At 35.6% G+C, this 21,293-nt stretch overlaps 1 protein-coding gene across 1 annotated transcript in view; it reads right to left on the reverse strand.

Moving 5' to 3' along the window:
• The window catches only part of LOC141566082 (uncharacterized), a 207,149-nt gene that overhangs the window by 43,568 nt on the left and 142,288 nt on the right, over positions 1–21,293 (reverse strand). The window contains exons 36-37 of the mRNA XM_074310125.1: positions 2,620–2,773; positions 1,961–2,056 (exon numbers count right to left, since the gene is read on the reverse strand). Of these exons, the coding sequence (XP_074166226.1) occupies positions 1,961–2,056; positions 2,620–2,773 (250 nt within the window). The remainder of the gene's footprint in view (positions 1–1,960; positions 2,057–2,619; positions 2,774–21,293) is intronic.

The following is a 21,293-nucleotide window of genomic DNA, read 5'->3' on the forward strand; positions in this document are numbered from 1 at the left end:
CTGATGTCATGGTGCTCTTCCAGAACAAGGGACAAAACAACAACAGAACGTTGGGACTGGAATCAGGGAGAGAGAGCTTGAGTTCAAATCCTGCCTCAGACACTTATCAGCTTTGTGACTCTGGGCAAATTACTCTTCTATTTGCCTCAGTTTCTTCATCTGTAAAATGGGGATAATAATAGTATCTACCTCCCAAGGTTGCTGTGCAGGTCAGATGAGGTAATAATTGTAAAGGACAGTCAGCCCTATGTAAATGTTAGTTGTACTTGTTATTTTTAGATACTAGGCTAAATTATATGACTTATCACATGGATTCCAATAAATTTGAAGTCAAATCATGTTCCCCAATCCACCCAGAATCATGTTGCATGTAAACATGATTAGTTTGAAAGTCTGTTTTAGATGGCTATATCCCAAGGAGGGAGAAGGGAAAGGAGGGAGAAAGATAATTTAGAACTCAAAATTTTAACAAATGATAAAAATTGTTTTTTCATGTAATTAAAAAAATGCTTTAAAATATCATTTAAAAAACATGCTCTTGACTTTATGTAGCTGATACTTTAATTGCAAGTAGTACAGTGGGATTGAATTGTGTAGCTTGTGTCAAGAGGTTTGGAGACTTTTTTTTAGTCATTTTTATATTTTTTACACATTATGCAATCTCTTCATTGGGTTGTCTTGGAGGAGTGCCCATCTCAATGTCTTGATCACAGGCCAGACCCTGAGTCTTCTGACACATTGAACAATGCTTTAATTGTTCTCACAACATAAAAACCGCTGTTCCCATAAAAAGCATGAGTTGTACAGTGCCAGAGAAGGCCTTGTGAAAGGGGATCGCTCTGCTCACCCAACTGTAGCCAGTTCATGACCCAAAGAGAGAATAAAATGCCCCTCTCATTGTTCAGGGGGTGTCCTGTAGCTTTTAGCAGTCTTCTCTGACTGCCCATGAGGAGCACGTATAGTGATTAGAGCAGGGGCCTCCCCACCAAATGCATCCTAGCTTTGTGAACTTCATCAAGTCAGAGTCTTAATACCTCTAAGCCTCAGTTTTCTTACATACAATGGAGATGCATGAACTCAGTTGCCTCAAAGGTACCCTCCAGCTCTGAATATAGAATCATATCTTTCTTGACACTTCCTCCTAAGCAACTACATTCAAAGTACTTTTTATTCTTAAACTGAAAAAAAAAAAAAAAAAAAAGGGAACATGAACCCTTTACAGCTGCTGCTACTACAGCCTCCTCTGCTTCCTCTCCTTGGGTTGGGCAGACAAAACTAGATCTCAGTGTCTGAGAAATAAAAGCACAAAAACCACAATTTTGGTAAATTATGCACATCATGTAACAAAACAGGAACAAAGAAGAAATAAGACATGAGAATACAGTTTGACGAATAAAACTACTTGAAAATCCCTTTCTGAACCTTGAAAGGAGAATGTTCTCAATAGAGTTCAGGAGTGGCTTCTGTGGGAAGTCCAGATTGATAAAATAGCTAAGTTCAAATCTGCAGTAGTATTTAAACCAATCAAATGAACAAACAACAGCAACAACAAAAATACAAACGAAAAATTTTGGGGGGAAAAAACTTATATTTTCACAGAAGGACAACTTTCATCCTATGTGAGTATTTTTAAAGAACTCTGCTCCAATAGCTGCCTTGCTGGTTTCTCTGTCAAGTGACACCTTAGTCCCTGAGTTATCTGAAGAGTTCAAAGGCTGCCTGTCAAGAAAGAGCCCAGCTACGTCTGAGGCAAGAAAAATAGATATCAATGGGAGTGCAGTTCCCATCTGTGTTGAGCAAACATGACTCACTTTGTTTTATACAGACTAAATCTTTGTCACCAAACATGTGACATCAAATATGGGTGATTCATACTCCAGCAGGAACACAAGACCAAACCTATGTACCCAACCAGGAAACTTGTTCCAATGATAACCTTGCAGTTCTCACCATGATTTACCTGCATGTTATATTCTAAGGAGTCTGGGTTGCTAAGGATAACTGGAAATGGTCCTCCATCTGCTAGGAATGACCTCCAAGGAAACAGCACGAATGCCTAAAGGAAACAAATTAAAAACCTACTGTCATAGTTCGGTAACAATAAATTTATTAATGAATTACATGAATGAATATGTGTTTATAGTATATACTCATAAACAATCACTGGGAAATCTAATTATTTTGGGTAGCCTTTAGCAAAAATGGGGGTAATGAAAGGCTAGAGAGAAAGAAGGGATAAAGAGAGAGGGAAGAGAGAGGGAGGGAATGAAGGAAAGAGGAGGGGAAATAAGGAAGAGAGAGAAAAGGAGAAGGAAGAAAAGATAATGAAAACAAAGAAGAGAAAAGAAAAAAGAGAGGGAGAAAGAAAAGGGGAAGGAAAGAAGGAGGAAAGAAAGGAAAAGACAAGTAGGAGAGAGAGAGGAAAGAATAAAAAGAAAAGAAGAAAAGAGGTAAAATGGGGAGAGAATCTCACCATACATACAGAAAACTAAATAACAACTTTGAAGGTTTCTCATATACATGAAAAGAAAACAAAAAAAAATTTAAATCTGCAATGTTGTTACTTTATATCCTACTTTCTCTAAAGAGTAGTATGTGTCTTTTATAAGTGTGTCTCACCTGGTGGCTCTGTGGATCAAGGGGCTGAGGAAGACAGAATTGTGAAGCAAACACAGACTTTACAAGATTGTTGCTCATTGGTTGTAACCCATGTAACACGGAATCTGTGACAGTCTGGTAGGCAGAAACGTTTCCAGCAAGCAAAAATGTTTCTCTAACAAAATATGAACATAATTTGTTAAAAATCAATAACTTTTACTTTTTCACAATCCTCAAAAATTTTTCCAAGTTAAATTTTAAAGGGAATTTCTGCAAGCCGCTGATTAATGCCTCTTTTCTTCTTTTTAGGCTAAGCTCCTTGAGAAGGCCATTTATAATTGGTGATTACTATTCCTCTCCTCTCATTCACTTTTAAAACCCTGGACAATATGGTTTCCAATCTCATCATTCAACTGGAAATACTCCAAAGTTATCAAAAATCTCTTAATAGACAAATCTAAAGGCCTTTTCTCAATCCTCATTCTTCTTGATCTAGGTTTCCTTTGCCAGGTTTTCTCCTCCCTAGGTTTTTGAAATACTGCTCTCTCCCGACTCTTTACCCCCTAGATAATTCCTTTTCAAGGTCTTTTGCTGAATCTTCCTCTAGGATCATGCATTAAGACTCCTTCTTGTGCTTTCTTTTCTTCTCTCTCTGTTGTCTCACTTAGTGATCTCATCAGCTCCCAAAGGTTCAATTATCATTTCTATTCAGAAGATTCCCAGATCTATTATCAAGTTCTAATTTTTTCTCCAGAGCTCCAATCTCAAATTACCAATTGCCTTTCAGACCTTTTCAAACTGCATACTCAAAGGCATCTCACCCTCAGAATATTTAAAACAGAATTTTCATCTTCCTTCTCACCTCTTCTAAATTTCCCTATTACTGTTGAGAGTACCATCATCCTACCAGTCACCCAATCTCAGCCTTTTGTTTTCATTTTCAATTTATCACTATTTCTTTTTTTGTTTATTGCTGTCTTCTTTCTACCTTCACAACATCCCTCACATATGCCCATTCTCTCCCCTCAAGCTTTACCTCAATTAAGTCTATTCTATTGCAATAGCCTTCTGGTATCCCCGATTCTGCTTCTTCATTTACACATAAGGAAACAGGTCTACAAAGTTTGAGTGATTTGCTCCATTGCTTTACTCTCATATCATATTCATTTATTATTATTTTGTCAATAAATCAAACACTTGCAATTTTCTTGGTGTGCAAACTCCCTTCATTAGTTTAGATTACAAACTATCTAGTTCTAACTTAGAGTCATAGAGAAGCCCTTGTTTGAAGTTTTCATTATCACATAGCTACTATGTCTCAGAAGCAGGATTTATACAGTGCCTTAAGGATTTTAAAGTGCTTTCATCAGAGGAATTCTTTTTTCTTCTTTTTTTTCCCAGAGGAATCCTTACAAGGTGTGCAAGGGTAGTTTAAGTATTCTCTTTTAAAATATCTTTTTATTTTTATATTATTTTTATTATATTATATTATTATATTATTATTTTAATATATTTTATATATTTATTTATTTTATTATTATATTATATTTATTATATTATTATTATTTTAAAAATAATATAAATGTGTAAATCTAGGCCTTATTTATTTTATTATTTTAAAATATATTTTATATATTTATTTATTTTATTATTATATTATATTTATTATATTATTATTATTTATATTATTTTTAAGATAATATAAATGTGTATATCTAGGCCTGTTATTTTTTAGATATATACATACATACACACACTTTCCCTGATAAGTTTTGTGTTATAGTTCTCTTCATATTTCCTCTAGTGCCTGGCACAGTTTCTTAATATAGTTAATAAATGTGTTGGGCTTTTAAAAAAATAAATAACTGAATGAAACACAAGTCCTAAACGTGAAATGTATTATAGTTGAAAGTGCTTGATTTGGAGTTAGACATGCTGTTTAAATTTACCTATGTGAGCAAAGAGCTGAGAATTAGTAAAAAGCAAAAAAGAATAATAAAGAAAATGCTTGGTGTATGAGTGAAACAATTCAACCATAATAATTTAAACAATCTATCACTAGGCATTTAGGGATTGCTAAGACAAAAATGAAATAATATCTGCCCTCAAGGAGTTTATATTATTTTAAAAATATTTATTTTATAAGCACTTCTCTCTTCTTTTTACTGCTATACCACTCCATTGAAAAAAATTTTAAAAGGAAAACTATCCTAATGAATAAACATAATCCAACAAGACAAATTCTCACACTGGTCTTGTCTAAAAATACATGTCTCATTGTGTAATTTAAATCCATCATCTCTGTGGCAAGATATAAGTGGAGGATTTCTCTTTAGACCTCTATACTCTTGGCTTATTATTGTCCTGATCATGATGGTAAAGTTTTTCAAAGTTGCTGTTGGTTTCCCCTCCTTAAAATGTTGTCATTGTATAAATGCTTCACTTAGTTCTGATCATTTTAACCTCCCCAATCGGTTCCTGGAGATCTTTTTAGCTTCTCTAACTATTTTATCATTTTAAAAAAATTACAATAATTTTCCATTATATCCATATGCCATAATTTGTTCATTCATTCCCCAATAGGGGTGCCCCCAATTAGTTTCCAATTTGGGGCTACTACAAAAAGACTTGCTACAAACATTTTTGTATTCTTGGATCCTTTTCTTTCTTTGAAATATATTTAATATTTCAATTATATTCAATAGAATATTCTAAGGAATAATTATATTACCAAAATTTGGAAATGGACATCAGAAATGGCACTGACATTAATTATAATAATTTGTAAAAAATTTAGCCAATGTAAATTAATTGTCAAAATAAAGAGACTGAAGACTCCAGAAAACACTTTCTCCGGTAAACATTTGACTTACTTGCCAGAGAAGATGGCTGGTAAAGCAACACCAGGTTAGAAAATAAACTTATTTGCAAAATCTTACAAAGAAGACTAATGGCCATTTATGAATATCTTCAAAGTAGAGTTAAGTAGTAAAAAGTAAAACCTGCAAAGATAACTTCTTCCCATCTGTCACCTCCCCCTGACCCCCAAATCCCTCTCAGCATCTTTTACAAATTGTTTTTCTCCAATTAGCAAAATAACTTCCCACTCTTCTCTGCCACTGATGAAATCATTCATCTTATGGGGTGTCATTAGATTTGTATGTAGGAAATAATATTACCATACTCCACAAATGACCTCAAGTCAAGTTGATGTTGATCAATAAATGACAAGTTTCTTTGGATGCAATCATCCACTTAGTTCTGAAATCACCGAATTGCACTATTGTCTATCCCACAGCCATCCTTGTTCACAAGGGCACATAATTGGCACTTAAGAAATGCTTGTGAATTGATGAAAGATAGCATGGGGAATTTTATTAAATGCACGAGCTGAAATCTAGGTATATGCTATCTGTGGCTTCTCCAGGATGTATCCATCTAATAACAGTATTAGGAAGGAAAGGTTGATCTGGTTTGATTTTGTCTTGCTGAAACTCTGGAGGTCTGTAGTAATCAGTTTTCGTGTGTAAATGCTTTTGCTCTCTCTCTTTGATATTATACTCAAGAATTTTTCCAGGAATCAAATTCAAGATGATAGGTGTATAATTTGAAGAATCTATCTTCATTTCCCTTTTTTGAAAATCAGGATTGAGAAATGGATGAACAAATTATGACATATGAATGTAATAGAAAATTGTTGTTCTATAAGAAATGATAAGCAGGCTAATTCAGAAAAGCCTGGAAAAATGTACACAAACTGATACAATTGAAGTGAGCAGAACCAGGAGAAGATTGTACACAGTAACGTCAAGATTATGTGATAATCTATTATGATAGACTTAGATCTTCTCAGCAATGTGGTAATCTAAGTAATCCCAAAAGACTTGGGATGGAAAATGTCATTCACATCCAGAGAGAGAACTATGGAGAATGAAGGTAGATCCAAGTATAATATTTTCACCTTTTTATTTGTTTGTTTGCTTAATTTCTCATGCTTTCCCTATTGGTCTGATTTTTCTTGTATAACCTGATAAGGATGGAAATGTGCTTAAAATGATTGTACATGTTTAACCTATATCAGATTGCTTGCTGTCTTGGAAAGGGGAAGGTAAGGGAGGGAGGAAGAAAAAATTTGGAACATATAATCTTACAAAAATGATTGTTGAAAACTATCTTTATATATATGTGGAAAAATAAATATTATTGAGGAAAAAAGAAAGAAAGCCAGTTCTGTTTTAGTACTGTAGCACCCCTCTTATTTTCCATGACTTTTCAAAGATCAACAAATGTGGTTAAGCAACTGAGCCTGATGGATCAAAATAGGCAGAGTTCAATAGCAGGGATATATGAACTCTTTCCTAAACTCTATGTCTCTCTTAATACAGTATGCAATTGCTTTAGTTTTCTTATTGGCTAAATCATAGTGATGTCTCATTGAGATTCCCAATCACTCCAGATGTTTTTCTTTTAAAAATTATTATGCCAAATTTCATTTTAATATCACCAGTGCTTCCTAATGTATTTTCCCAATACAATCTCCTCATACTCCATATAACCTAGGAGCCATCCTTTTTAGTAAAGAAAAAAAAATAGGGGGGGGGGAATTCATCAGAAAAAGTCTGCAGTCTTTTCTATTTATAGAACCTCAAATGTGCAGTAATATTCCCTCCCATCTATGTACCACAATATTATTAGCCATTTGTAATCTCTGGACAATATCTATTCCCAGTTTTGTGTTATCTTTAAAATTATTATGTATGCTATCTCTGTGTATTTTAATGTCACTGATGAAAATATTAAGTAGAATACAGTCTGTATTCTGGTCAATAATTTTTGCTGGAGACTCAAGCTTACTGGTCTATAGCTTTCAGATTTCTACTTTTCTTACTTTTCAAAAATTAAGAAAATGTTTTCTTATCTTCAATCTTCTGTGACCTTTGCTGTCTTCCATGATTTCTGAGGATTGTTGACAGTAGCTCCAAGATTACATTGGCAAGATTCTTCATTGCTAGAGATGTAAATAACCTAGACTTGGGTTCTGTTCATTCGAAGTCTCTTCGTACAATCATTTTCTCACTTATTCTGGGATGTCATATCACCTCTATGTTGTTTGTGGTCCAATGGTTTCAGAAGCGGAGCAGCTCTGGCAGAATTTCTCTCTGAAACCTTTTTATTTCAGTGAAAAATTTAAGGACATACGAACAACATCTTCTGATTGATTACTTTTGATGGAAAGATGACTCTTCTTGGTTTGTTCCCTCAGCTTCATTTCTATTCATTTTTCCAATCAATCTTCTCCACTTCTCATTTTTTAATTTCTTATCTTTCATCTTCACATCACTGGTTTTCTTCACCTTGGGCTTATTCAATTCTATGACATGTTCTCCCAATCCTGGCAAGTTTAGACATAAGTCTTAAGCTCACACTGTCACTGAAAATACATGTCCTGACTATTTTCCTTTGCTAGCATTATCTTCACACACAGATTTGGGCTGCTGAGCTCAGAGTACCTTTGAGGAAGATACAAATTAAATTCCAAATCTGAATCCTGAATGTTATTCAATTCACATAAAAACTATAAAATCAAAGACTTAGATAATAATAATACTAGTTAAAATTGACATAGTACTTATTGTGTGTCAGACATTGTGCTAAGCAAATCACAATTATTTTCTCATTTAATCTTCACAAATATTTTGGGATATAGGTATTATAATTATCCATATTTTACAGATAAGGAAACTGAGGCAAAGGGAAGTTATGTGACTTGCTCAGTTTCACACAGTATGTACCTCACTTTTAATTTGAATTCCGTTCTCAATGACTTCAGGCTCAGCATTCTCTCTTACTGTGCCACCTAGCTATTCTAGGAGACTTATTTTAATCAAAAGCATAAATAATAAGAAATACTGTAAAGCTTCCTAAATGAAATCCACAGCAATGTGAAAGAAATCTGCCTTGTTTGACAGACTAGGAAAGGTAGGTAAAAATTTTATATTGCCCATGTAACCAGACAGAGAGATACCTATACATTAAAGCACAGAGTCCCATAACTTCTATGAATTCCTGGTTTGTAGTTTTTGTTTTATTTCATTTTATCTATATGCACATTTATTTATTTTAATAGCACAATTTGTTTATTTATTTATTTGATATGTTTATCTTATTAGAATCAGAAGTTGGGCTTTTGAAAATGCTAAACAATTCAACTCCATAAGGTCCTTTGATGCTCCATCATGGTGTGTAGTTCTTGAAGGCCATGACCACAGGGCATAAGTTCTAACAGCTTTTACTTATTGAAACAGCTTTGAGTTTAGTACCAGAGACAGATCAAGTCTGCTGTTCAAAGACCAAACAAGCCAAGTACTACGCGGCTCATGATCAGGAAATGATGAATTTTTTTGGCCATGGCCAAACCCATATTAATCCATGAAACAAAGGAAAATAAAACCAGGCTTGTGTAGCCAGATAGTAGTTGAATAGTGGAAATGGGGACAGAGAATGCTAAGAACCAATTTTCAGACTATCTATAAATATTAATTCAGCTGCTTTTACTCTACAGTGAGATCTGTGTCCAATGATCTGTGAATTGACAGGAAGAACTGAGCTGCATCTGTATGAACATTCTGGCAATAAATGAAACTACTGGTCAAAGGAAGTTTTCCTTGAGGAAATGAACAAGAGTTGGCAGACTTGGTTCCATTAAACCAGTGTCCGAAGGCAATAAGGAACATCATTTTATGGGACATTTGATTGTTTTGTTTTTCAGTACTTGTGATGAGCAGAAGCAAACACGGCAAAGATTAGCTTTAATTCCTGTGCCCACATATGTGGCAGAGGGAGAAGGGGGAGGACTAGAGAAATCCTCCAAACCAAGACTACATATCCCTTACAAAGGCAGGTAACAGGGAAGACAGTGAAAAGTTGGAGAACGCTGTATAGAGTTAAGAAATTAAAAAGGCCAGTCAGAGCTGGAAGCCTTATGAGTATGTATAATGAAGATATATGCATACGTATGTTTATATATACAGATAGATATAGATATACTTATATACATATATAATTGCTTTTTTAATAAAATTCAATCAACAATGAACATTTCATGAGCAAAACCAGGAGATCATTATACACTACCACAATGATACTATATGAGGATGTATTCTGATGGAAGTGGATATCTTCAACATAGAGAAGAGATAATCCAATTCCAATTGATCAATGATGGACAGAACCAGCTACACCCAGAAAAGGAACACTGGGAAATGAATGTAAACCGTTAGCATTTTTTTGTTCTTCTCCCCAGGTTATTTTTTACCTTCCGAATCCAATTCTTCCTTTGCAACAACAACAACAACAACAAAATTCGGTTCTGCACATATATATTGTACCTAGGATATACTATAACATATTTAATATTTATGGGAATGCCTGCCATCTAGGGGAGGGGGTGGAGGGAAGGAGGGGAAATATTTGGAACAGAGGGGAGTACAAGGGATAATGTTGTAAAAAAAATTATCTATGCATATGTACTGTCAAAAATGTTATAATTATAAAATTAATAAAAAAGACTTAAAAAAAACAATGAGCATTTCATTATACAAATATGAATAAACAATGTCTATGTATGTAACCATGAACGTTCTCTTACACTTCTTCAAAGTTTTTTTTTCCTCTTAAATATTTACTTTAGTAGTTATAAAATGAACTTTGCAACTATGAAGACCTGAATTCAAGGCCTACCTCTGATGGAGACTGCCTATACTTACTAACTGCTCTCCAATTAGGTATTGGGTTTTGTTTTTGTTTTCTCCCAGACTTGTGGTATCATAGGTATAGGGAGCCGCCAGTGAAGAAACCCCCCAGTGTACATTGACACCTTTTTTGTAATTTATGAATAATTACATGATTTATTTACGATTACATAGCCAGCATGTGTCAAAATTGGGATTTGGACTTAGGTCTTCTGGATTCTAAGGCCAACTTTCTATCCATTATGTCACACTGACAACATCAAAGTATAGTCAAGTGTCTGAAAATGTATGTCTTATTCTGCATATCTACTCCATTGCCAAGAGGTTGTCATGGATACATTCTTCTTAAACAGAGTCAGAAGATGAGTAAACATCATCAAAAAAATTTTAATGGAAAAAATGCCTGATTGTATGGAAATAATTTCAAAATTAACTATCTGTGCACTCAGATAATCAACTAAGTAGAACAAGGGGTTAAGATCAACAAGTTTGAAAAAAAGGATAAAGATGAGTGAAAGACACTATGACGTAATTACAATAGCCATACCTTCAGTCTGACTGATTCAGATAAGCTATCAATCACCCAAATAAGAAATAGGGGAGGGAGAGAGAAAAGAGCTTTTTTTAAAAAAAACCAATTTTTTGCATTAGTTTAATCAACATAAAAATAGTTGCCTCAGTCAGGAGTTCTGTCCTGAGGAATCCCCAAAATGTCATGGCCAATTATCATTTCATCTTTGTACCAAGCAGAAAGATATATAAGTCAAGGGCAACAGAAGTTTAGAATAAACTCATTTATAAAATTCTATTGAGGAGAATGGTGGGAGATTATGAGAAATACTGCCTTGAAAATAGTGAAAATGGCAGAGGTGATGGCGGTTCTGTAGAATTTATGTTCAGAAAAGGTCTGCGGCTAGTAGGGAATGTAAGGTCCAGCCCCGGGATGGACTAAGTACTGCACTGAGTTTTGTTTTGCTTTGCTTCTTAAAGCTTGATGGGAAGAAAGAAAATTTGGTTATCTTGTCTTAAAATACTCATAATGCATCAAGATATGATAAAAACAATAATAATAATTTATCAAATAATAAAATATAAGTTCCTTTGAGGGTAGGGACTGTTTATCTGGTACATCATAGATGCTTAGTGCATACTTGTTGATTTTGATATATGTTTCTGCTTCAGTATGATGCTCATAAGCAAGCCAATATGAAGATAAGTTTGCAATGCCAACATCCATTGCAGAGGATAAGGTAAATAAATGATCTGAACTAAGGCAATACACACTCTGACATTCAGTGGTTGCTGGGTAAAAGTAAATGACAAAAATTATCTTGAAAACATGACATTCAGGGTGAAAAAAAGAAATAAAAAACTCCTTAGAAGCTTTACGTCCATACACCATGTGAAAAATTTCTTTAAGAAGGGCATCAGGTAGTGTTGAACAAGGTGAGAATTTAACAATATGAGAGAAAAATTGACTCTTATAAAGGAAGGTTTACACTGGTCACAAGCACAGCTGCCATTTCAGAATCAGCTCTGTGTAGTCAGATTATTGACTGGCTGGAGTAAAGGTCAGTGTACATACTGAATTAGTATAAAGGACAAAGATGAAAAGCAGACACTGGATACTGTCCTAAGAGCCCAACCCCAACCTGTTTAAACAATCTGTCAACTCCAAAACATGGGAAATAGAAAAAAAGTTTAAAAAAATTTAAATCTATCCGTATTTCTTAGTGAAGTTACAAACAGCCATCACAATGAGGAAATCAAGCAACTGCTTCTTCTAGCAAAAGCTTAATCTTGCTAGTCGGAGATATGGGGCTGACAAGGATTGATCCCAGGTTAGATTATAAATTTATAATTTATAATTATTTAAATTATATATTTCTACCATTATATTTCATGATGTTTTGCAAATGGGTTTATAATCTAACTCATTTGCAAAACATCATGAAATACAATGGTAGAAAAAATAAAAGTGATATACCCTCACAAAACAGTGAACAGAGTTTTTAGGTCAAAAAAAAAGAGTCTGTAGAGAGTTTAGCATGAGATTAGCATGCGATTTAGGAAGTCTGATTATCAGAGAGCTTTTAGATGAAACCAAAACAACCGCTTGAAATGAATCGATGGTGCCAAACTCTCACTGAAATCTATTTTTACCCATCATGATTAGTAGAACCACTGTACTCTACCATCTCCATAGATAATATACTTGGTGAGAAAGCATAGTTGGAACTTAAGAGGAAATGGAAAAGAGCACCTGGACCTGAAAGAGATGCACAGAGCTGGATGTAACCCAATAACAAAACCCTCAAGAAACTGATTCTTGAGATGTCTCAGAAGAGGTGAAGATTGCAAAAGAATGGAATACCTTGTAGGTACCATATGATTGAGCAAAGCAAAGATTTGCTAAAACTTTTCTTAAACAAGGTGTTATTAATATATACGTGTTAAAATCAGACAAGTTGTTTGGGTTTTTTTTGCAATAGAAGCAAATATGGAAATAACTGTTTCCTCATCAACTGAGTATTTACATTAAAAAAGGGGTTACATAACACTCCCATAAACTGCTCTTGCTCTACATAGGACACAAGTTTAAGTTTAATTGCTAACATCTTTTCCATCACTTTCTTAAGTCTAGACAATCAAAAAATGATAAATCAGTTCCTGGCTTGTAGCATTTACCAGTTCCTGAGGTTTAAATTGCTCAAACTGAAAATTTTAAAATTTGATCTGACTTAGCATATCCTTATATGTCTTTGAAAGACACTATAAGTTGGGTCCATAATCAAATCATGGGAGTCAGAATGGATTGCATTTGGATATTGCACAATGTTGTTGATTGTTCCAAACTATTCCCTGCCACAAAAACCTATCTTTATTTTTTTTCATTTTAATACCATTATTCTCCCAGACTTGGAAGTCATATACTAACTCAGAAATTTTCAGAATTACAATTAGCTCAAAGGACAACAGAAGGACACAGGGGCTTAAGTAGGTTGAAACACATTCCTGATGATGAAATGTACGCCTATGATGGCAAGTTACAGAGGATATATATGATAGGGAAAAGAAGCAGGATAATCATACAGTGAGTGGGTTAAGAAATAGTTTGCGAGACTCATACTCTTGTGATATCAAAAAACAAAAACAAAAACAAAACAAAACTAGAAGAGCTTCAAAGGAGAACCAAATGAAGAGGATCCCTATAGAGGATTCAGAGAAAGATCTTTGTTAAACTCTCTATAGGATGGGGTATGAAGAGGCTGCAATCTGCATTGGAGAAAGGAATAGCCACGCTGGGATCATATGTGAGTAAGTCAATAAGATGCTAAATTTAGAATTGAAAAGATGTCCCAAAGTCACCGAGTCCAACCCCCTTACTTTTATGGATGAGGAAACTGAGGCTCTTGGAGGTTTATGTGATTTCCAACAGATCATAGGAACAGTAAATATCAGAGACAGAATTTGAACCCAGGTCCTTCGCCTCCAGAGCCAAGGACTTTTCCCCCTGAACTAGGAAAGTATTTAGATGTCCTCTGCTCAGGTCTTTCTCAGAGGAGAAAAAGTGCATGCAACAAAAACCGGGGAAATATTTAACAGGAGTAATGAAAGTTGCTTGTGAAATTAAAGGTGAACCTGTTGCTTGTACCAGCTATCTGCCTGCCAAGAGAGGGTTCAAAGTGAAACTTGCTACATACCAGGTCTCCAGGTTTTTTTAACCATAAACTAAAGGCCAGAATGGGATTAGAATTTCTAAATTGCGTAAGCAATTATAAACATTTACTAAGTGCATACTATATGTCAGACATTGTGCTGAGTTGGGAATAATAATAAGTGAAAATAGTTTTTGCTCTTAGGGAGTTTACAATATAAGGGGAGACAACATATATGTATATAGGTATAGCATCCCCTCTGAACTATGCTCCCAACTCATACTAGCTTAAGTCTCCAGAGAAGCGATTGCTTTTTCAGGTTTTAAAGGTAATCCTGTTGGTTTAGGACAATGTTTGGCACATAGTAGGTGCTTAATAAATGTTTATTGACTCATGTTGGTAATCCTCTTCCTAATGAATGAACTGGTCTATCATGTTAAAATAAAGAAATGAAATTGTGAGGTGGTGTAAAACATAAGAGGAGCCAATTATCTCTGGTGATCTGGTATTCAATGTTGCTTTCAAACCTCTTGATCATAAGCCACTTTATAATAAAATGACATTTGAATGGCACCTTAAAAGTTTACAAAGCATTGTACTTTTCTTCTCCCTCTTAATCCTCATAGACCAGAGCACTAAGAAATAGACAGTACCTCTATTTTACTGATGAGGGATGCAAACTGACTCAGCTAGGCAAAGTGATTTGTCTGGGGTCACACATCTGGGAACTGGAAACTAAAGGGGTGACTGGAAACCAGGTGTTCTGGATTCCAAGATCCTTTCTCTAACATTCTTCACTTTGTCCCTTAAATACCATTTTTTCTACTTCAGACTGAGGCAGCTTAATTTACAGGATCAGAGAATTTAGAATTGAAGGGACTTTAGATATCGCTTAGTCCAATCTCTTTGTTTTGTAACAGTTAATAATAATAACACTAAATTTACAGGACATTTACTATGTGCTGAATACCATGCCAAGGATTTTACAAATATCATCTCATTTGATCTTCACAACTACTTTGGGAGGTAGGGATTATTATTAGGGACTATTATTATCCCCAACCTGAAGATGAGGAAACTGAGGCAAACACCAGATTTGAACTCAGGTTTTTCTGATTCCAAGCCCTGTACTCTTTCTGAATTAAGCTTCTATAAAAGAAAAAGAAAGTTCTTCATCTTTTTTCAACAGTATCCTTTTCAAAACTTTCCCCCCCTCATGGGCAAGGTATCTTGACAGGTGTAATTCCACGATTTCAGTGTCCTCCAACAACTTTGACTGATGAAAGGCCATTGTGTGGTATCCTTGGAGCATTTATCTCACAGGCTGAGAACTTTTCACTTGGGCACAGTAGATTAACCTCAGCTTTCTGTTGTTTCTCACATTCTTAGTCTTTATTAAGGGAATGACTCCAGCTCAGCCTAAGGGAGGCCATAGATGGGGGGGGGGGGAGCCATGTCCTACATTCTGCAGCTTCAGGTCAGGGCTTTGCACCCTCTGCAGCACTGAGCTAAGATCATGGTTGGCTGCTTCTGACCAGAGAGGGCTACACCTTAGGAAGTAGAACGAGAGCCAAAGAAAGAAAAATGGATTGGGAGGTACAGGACAGGGGTTCAAGTCAAGCCCTTTTTTATGTGACTGTTGCTTCATTTTCTTAGGACTCAATGTCTGCATCTGAAAAAGGAGAGGGCGGACTAAATAAACCTCTCAGGTTCCTTAAAATTCTAGCTCTCAATTCTACAGTCTGTAATTTCCAAGGGGTAATCTAGGTAACATAATCAAAAGTTAAATGGACTTCATGGGGCCCATTTTCCTGTTATTTACATTCAATTTCCTTCCCATTCCTGTTTTCCTTTACTCCCCATATCAACTTGAGAGGAACACACTGTCCTCATTCAGAACCCCTAACAAAGATCTTTTTCTTGATCTAAAGAACTTTGTTAGGTTGTACTGAAGGCCTCCATAGGGTAAGTAGTGCCTATTTCTGCAGACAGATAAACTCTGGAATCTTCAAGGGCGATTATTTTTCCTGGTTCTTTTTCTTCCTGCTGAGCTTTTCTTGTGGGCAAAGATAGTCCTAATTAAGATGATTAAACAGGGAAAAGTTTGTCTTCTTGCTCCCATTTCTGCCTTTTAGGGTTCCCTTCTTATAATTTTGAGATGCTCTTCCCCTTCTTCCAAGGGCTGAGTACTCCTGCCTATCCTTCCAACCTACATACCAACATTTTACTTAGGTCTACCTTTCCTGGAATAAAAAAATATATTTTGGCCTTTACTAAAATCTACTTCTTTATCAAAATGTATCAGTCCTTTATCTTGTACACACATAGCTTGTTGTCCGTTTTCCTAAATGGCAGTAAGTAAATACACTGGAGAGAGCAATAAATCTGGAATCAGACAACCCAGCTTTACCACTCTAAGTCACACTGCCTTGCTGGGCTTCATTTTCCACTAACTATAGAACAAAGAAAAAAAAAAAAACTTGAAGGTCCCTTCTAGTTTATAATCCTTTCCTATTTGTTCAGGCTACCTTGCTAATGGCTACTAATGGGTTCTACTGATTTAGTAGATTAGACTTCTCAGTTAAATACCTTTCCATTTTAAAAGAGGGTTTTAACTAAAATGAGTGATTTGGATGGTAGAAATTTTAGACTCATGGTAGATTTTACTAAGGTAGATATGTGGGAAGCATAGAATCTTTGAGAGGTCATGAAATCCCTAATCCCATTATGGGGGACAAGCCTGGATGAGTCGACATAATTCAACGCATTTACTAGTTATGACTCTCGATAAGGCATTTGAATATTCTCAGTATTAATTTTCTTATCTGTAATGCCACATATCCCACAGAGCTGTTAAAATTAAATGAGAGAATGTGCAAAGCACTGTATAAATCCTAAAGTGCTACATAAACATTAGCTGCTGTTGCTGTTATTATTATTAGTCCAAGAATAACGCATATGTCTAATAATAATAGGAACTGGGCAGCAAAGTGTTCTGGAAGAATTTTTGCATCAAAAATGTTGGTCAGCATATTCAAGAAAATATATTGTAACCTCCATTCATTTATTCAGTCAACAAATAAAAACACCCAGGCAAAGTTTTGCTACTTCCTTATAAAACTCCTAAGGAAACAGAACAAATGTCTGAGAAGCTACCAAAAAGTTTCATTTTTGTTGTGTTAAATTGGCCTGAAGATATATGTCTGTATTGAGCTTGTTTTTGCTTGTTTGTTTGTTTTTAACGTAGACCTGCACACAGGAGTTATTTAATAAGTGTTTGTTAAGTGAATTGAATTTAATTGAAAATAATAAAATTGAAAATTTTGAAAAAATTTGAAAAAAAATGGAAAAAAATAGAAATAATAAGTATTTTTAAAATGCTAAAGACCTAAAAGGATGAGTAGGAAAAAGACAATTCTGATTAAAATTAAAACATGTTTATTAAGCAGCTGCTCTGTGAGTAGTATTGTGCTATGAGTTAGAAAATACAAGGATGAATAAGCCTCAGCTTCTGCTTGCAAAGTTTGCAGTTTACCAGATCAGCATTATAAAATTAAGAGATCATTGTCACAGATTTGGAGCTGGAAGGAACCTTAAAGGCTACCAAGTCCAATCCCTTTATTTTTTTTTTCAGATGAAAAAGCAGACCCAAATGTAAATCACAACATAATATTTGCACCTTTTTGTTGTTGTTGTTGTTGTTGTTTTTCTCTCTCATTTTCCCCCCTTTTGATCTAATTTTTCTTGTGCAGCATGATAAATGTGGAAATATGTATGGAAGAATTGCTCATGTTTAATTTCTAGCTGTCTAGGGGAGGGGAGTGGGGGGAAGGGAAGGAGGAAAAACTTGAAACTCAGGGTTTTGCAAGGATGCATGTTTGCAAAAAAAATTAAAAGCTATTTTTTTTAAAAGAAAGAAACAGACCCAGGGAAATTAAGTGACTTGTATAAGGTTGCACAGCTAAGAAGAACAGCTAGTAAGAAGCCTTGGATTCAAGTCTTCCTGATTCCAGGTCTAATACTCTATGATGAGTGCAGCAGAAAGTGAGAATGAATGAAATGAGACAATTAAAAAATATTTGAGTAGATACACGATATTCTTTATTATAAAATTTAATAATAGCCATGTAGATAAATGTAGGCCTGTCCATACCTAAAAGGTATGGGATTTCAGTGAGGCCTGGGAGAGGGAGGAATATCAGGAAATACTTCATGGTTAGTCTATAAAATCCAAAATTCCAGGCAGACGTGTTTGCATGCTCTCTCACATGAAACAGGGAGCTACTGAATGTTTTTGAGTGGGAAAGTGACATGATTATATTCTTGCTTCAGTAGGATTATTTGGGCTATGTGAAAGATAGAAGGCAGAAAGAAGAGGCTGGATGGGGGAACAGTACAGTCAGGAAACAACCATAATTTTCTTCCCTCCCTCCCTCCCTTTCTTCCTCCTTTCCTCCCTCCCTCCCTCTTTTCCTTCTTCTTTTCTTTTCTTTTGTTTTCTTTGCTGAGGCAATTGGGGTTAAGTGACTTGCCCAGGGTCACAGAGGTAGGCAGTGTTAAGTGTCTAAGGCCGGATTTGAACATAGGTTCTCCTGACTTCAGGGCCAATGCTCTACCCACTGTACCACCTAGCTGCCCCAACAATGACCATTTTCAAAGTGAGAAGAAAAAGGGAGCTGTTTGGGAAGAGGGAAAAGAGTGAGGGAGAGAGAAGAGTCGGCTATAACTTTGAAGTTCCAAATCTAGTTGAGTGGGAAGATCATAGGATCATAGATTTAAAGCTAAAGGGCACTTTCAAGTCCCCCTAGTCCATTGATATCAAACTGAAATAGAAGTGGAGGTCTCTAAACTATACACATGAGGATCCCTGCTAGTCACATATTGACTTAGAAAATCACATATTAATGTTTTATTGCATTTTATTTATTGTTTATCATCATCAATTATTTATGATTGTATTTTCATTTTATTATGTTAAATATTTTTCTAATTATGTTTTAATGATGTAACTTAAAGGCCAAGTTTTTAATATTTATGCTCTAGTCCAACCCTCTTATTTTTTTTGGATGAAACAAATGAGGCTCAGAGAGGCACGTAGGGTCAGAGAACTAGTAAGTATCTGAGCCAAAATTTGAAGTCAGATCTTCTTAACTCAAGGTCTGGTATTCTAGACACTAGCCAGGCGGTCTTACTATTTCTTTCAATGTTGGCATTACAATAAAAATAAAGAAATGGGGGACGGGGGACCCAGTGAAGTCAGTTTGTGGTGGAGTATAATGAAGACTTCTACTTTATAATTTTTGCCTAAGGCTTGGCTCAGGTTGGATCCAAGAATAGTCAGCTCAGAAAGGCTTTACTAGAAGTATTCAAATGAAAGAAAAATTGAGGTTGACCAGGGGATAAGCATCCATTAATCCTGAGATTCCAAAGGAAACCTTTATTTGGACATTGCTTGGCCCATATGAGGGAACCATGCATGAGCTTCTGCATATTTGTGTTCACCTGATCAACTTTTCAATCACAGATCCAGGCTATGAAAAGTCTGTGTGTGTATGTGTGTGTGTGTGTGTGTGTGTGTGTGTGTGTGTGTGTGTGTGTGTGTGTTTAGGAGTAGGAAGGAAAAAGTCATAGGTGGCAAAGGATTGGCTGCACAATGGACCTGAACTCAGTAAGACCTAAATTCCAGTCTTATTTTAGACTCTAGTTGTGTGACTGATGAGATCCTGAATGTGTTTTGGACCAAGAGAAACTGAAGAATTGGTTCTTGAGGCAGGCAGGCAGAAGGCTCACCCTCTGGGGAGGTGGTCCTGTCTAAAATCCAAATTATGTCAGACTCCTGAGACCCACCCTCTGTAGGGGTCTGGAGCAGTCTCACCTTGCCATGCCCTGTCAGAAATTCCAGTCATGTCCCTGAGGTTAAATTTTTCCTATAAAATCTACTTTATGGGCCATCCCATGGTTGCTGCTTTCCTTTGGGTCAGTCCACCATGGCACTCTGCCTTGTATCTTTTCACTTCCCATTCCCCCCATACTATGTGGTATCTCCCCTAACTCCACTGTGCTTCTCAACCCCACTTCTCCTTACAGCTAACTCTTTTAGGGTGCTTAGTCCCTTTCAGGATTTAGCCTGACAGCGAAGGACATGCCCCAAACTCACGGGGTGCTCCCTTTCTATTGGGTAATTGTGACTTCCACTGAGGAACTTGTCTTTCATATACTCTCCCACTCTGTTTCATTCATTCCTTGTATCCTCTCATTTTTGTCAGCAACCTCTTCCCTAAATAAATAGATTTTTTTGCCAAAGAGAACAGTCATTAGGAATTTGTCACATGACAGAACCCCAACTTTTGCTACCTGCCATCATCTGGTGTCTACATCCCTTGCATCACGACTTCGGACAAATCATCTTACCTCATACTTACCTCAATTTCTTCAATTGTAAAGAAGATAAAAACAGCACCTGCTTCCTAAGATTAAGATTATCAAATGAGATGATATTTGTAAAGTGCTTAGCATAGTATGCTTTATATAAAGGCTACTTCTATTATTACTGTTGACTATTAATTATTATAATTATCTCTTTCCTGTCTGGAAGCAGCTGAGCCAAATCTTGGAGAGATGCTTAAATAGGCAACAAGTAAGAGCTCTTACCCTGAGGTATCATCTAGTTGAAACCCACTTTTTCTTGAACAAATAGGAAATTGAGGCTCAGGAATATTAACTGACTTGTCCAATGTTACAAAGATAGCAAGTATCAGAGAGACATTTGAACTCAGATCCTCTGCCCCCAGTGCTCTTTCCTCTGTACTATATAGTGCTTCTCTTATCATCCTGAGCCACTTGACTAAACTATTTTTTAGAAAACTTTTTTTTCAATTAAAAGATGAAAATTAACTACTTTTAAAAAAATTGTCTTTTCTATCTTGCTTTCAAAATATCCTTCTTTCTGATTTGTAACAATCTGCTCATGGGATTTAATTGATATTCTAAGTTCACTGCTCACACAGTGAAAATACAGTAAAACAACAATTAAATACAACCGAACCCTTTCCATTCTTGTTGTGGAATCCTAGGTTGGCACTAATGGTGCAATTTTAAGCTAAAGTTAAAAATGCTTCACTCACAGAGCTTGCCCTTGGATGGGAATTCACACTGTGGTTAATCCAAGGGAAATGGTTATTCCAGCAACCTGAAGATAAGCAGAAATCCACTGACACAACCCTTTCCTCTTTTCCTCCCCCTCAGCCCTCCCACACTAATTCCGGCTGACGCTGAAACTTAGTGA

The sequence above is a fragment of the Sminthopsis crassicaudata genome, chromosome 4 (genome assembly GCF_048593235.1).
Source record: "Sminthopsis crassicaudata isolate SCR6 chromosome 4, ASM4859323v1, whole genome shotgun sequence".
Lineage (NCBI taxonomy): Eukaryota > Metazoa > Chordata > Mammalia > Dasyuromorphia > Dasyuridae > Sminthopsis > Sminthopsis crassicaudata.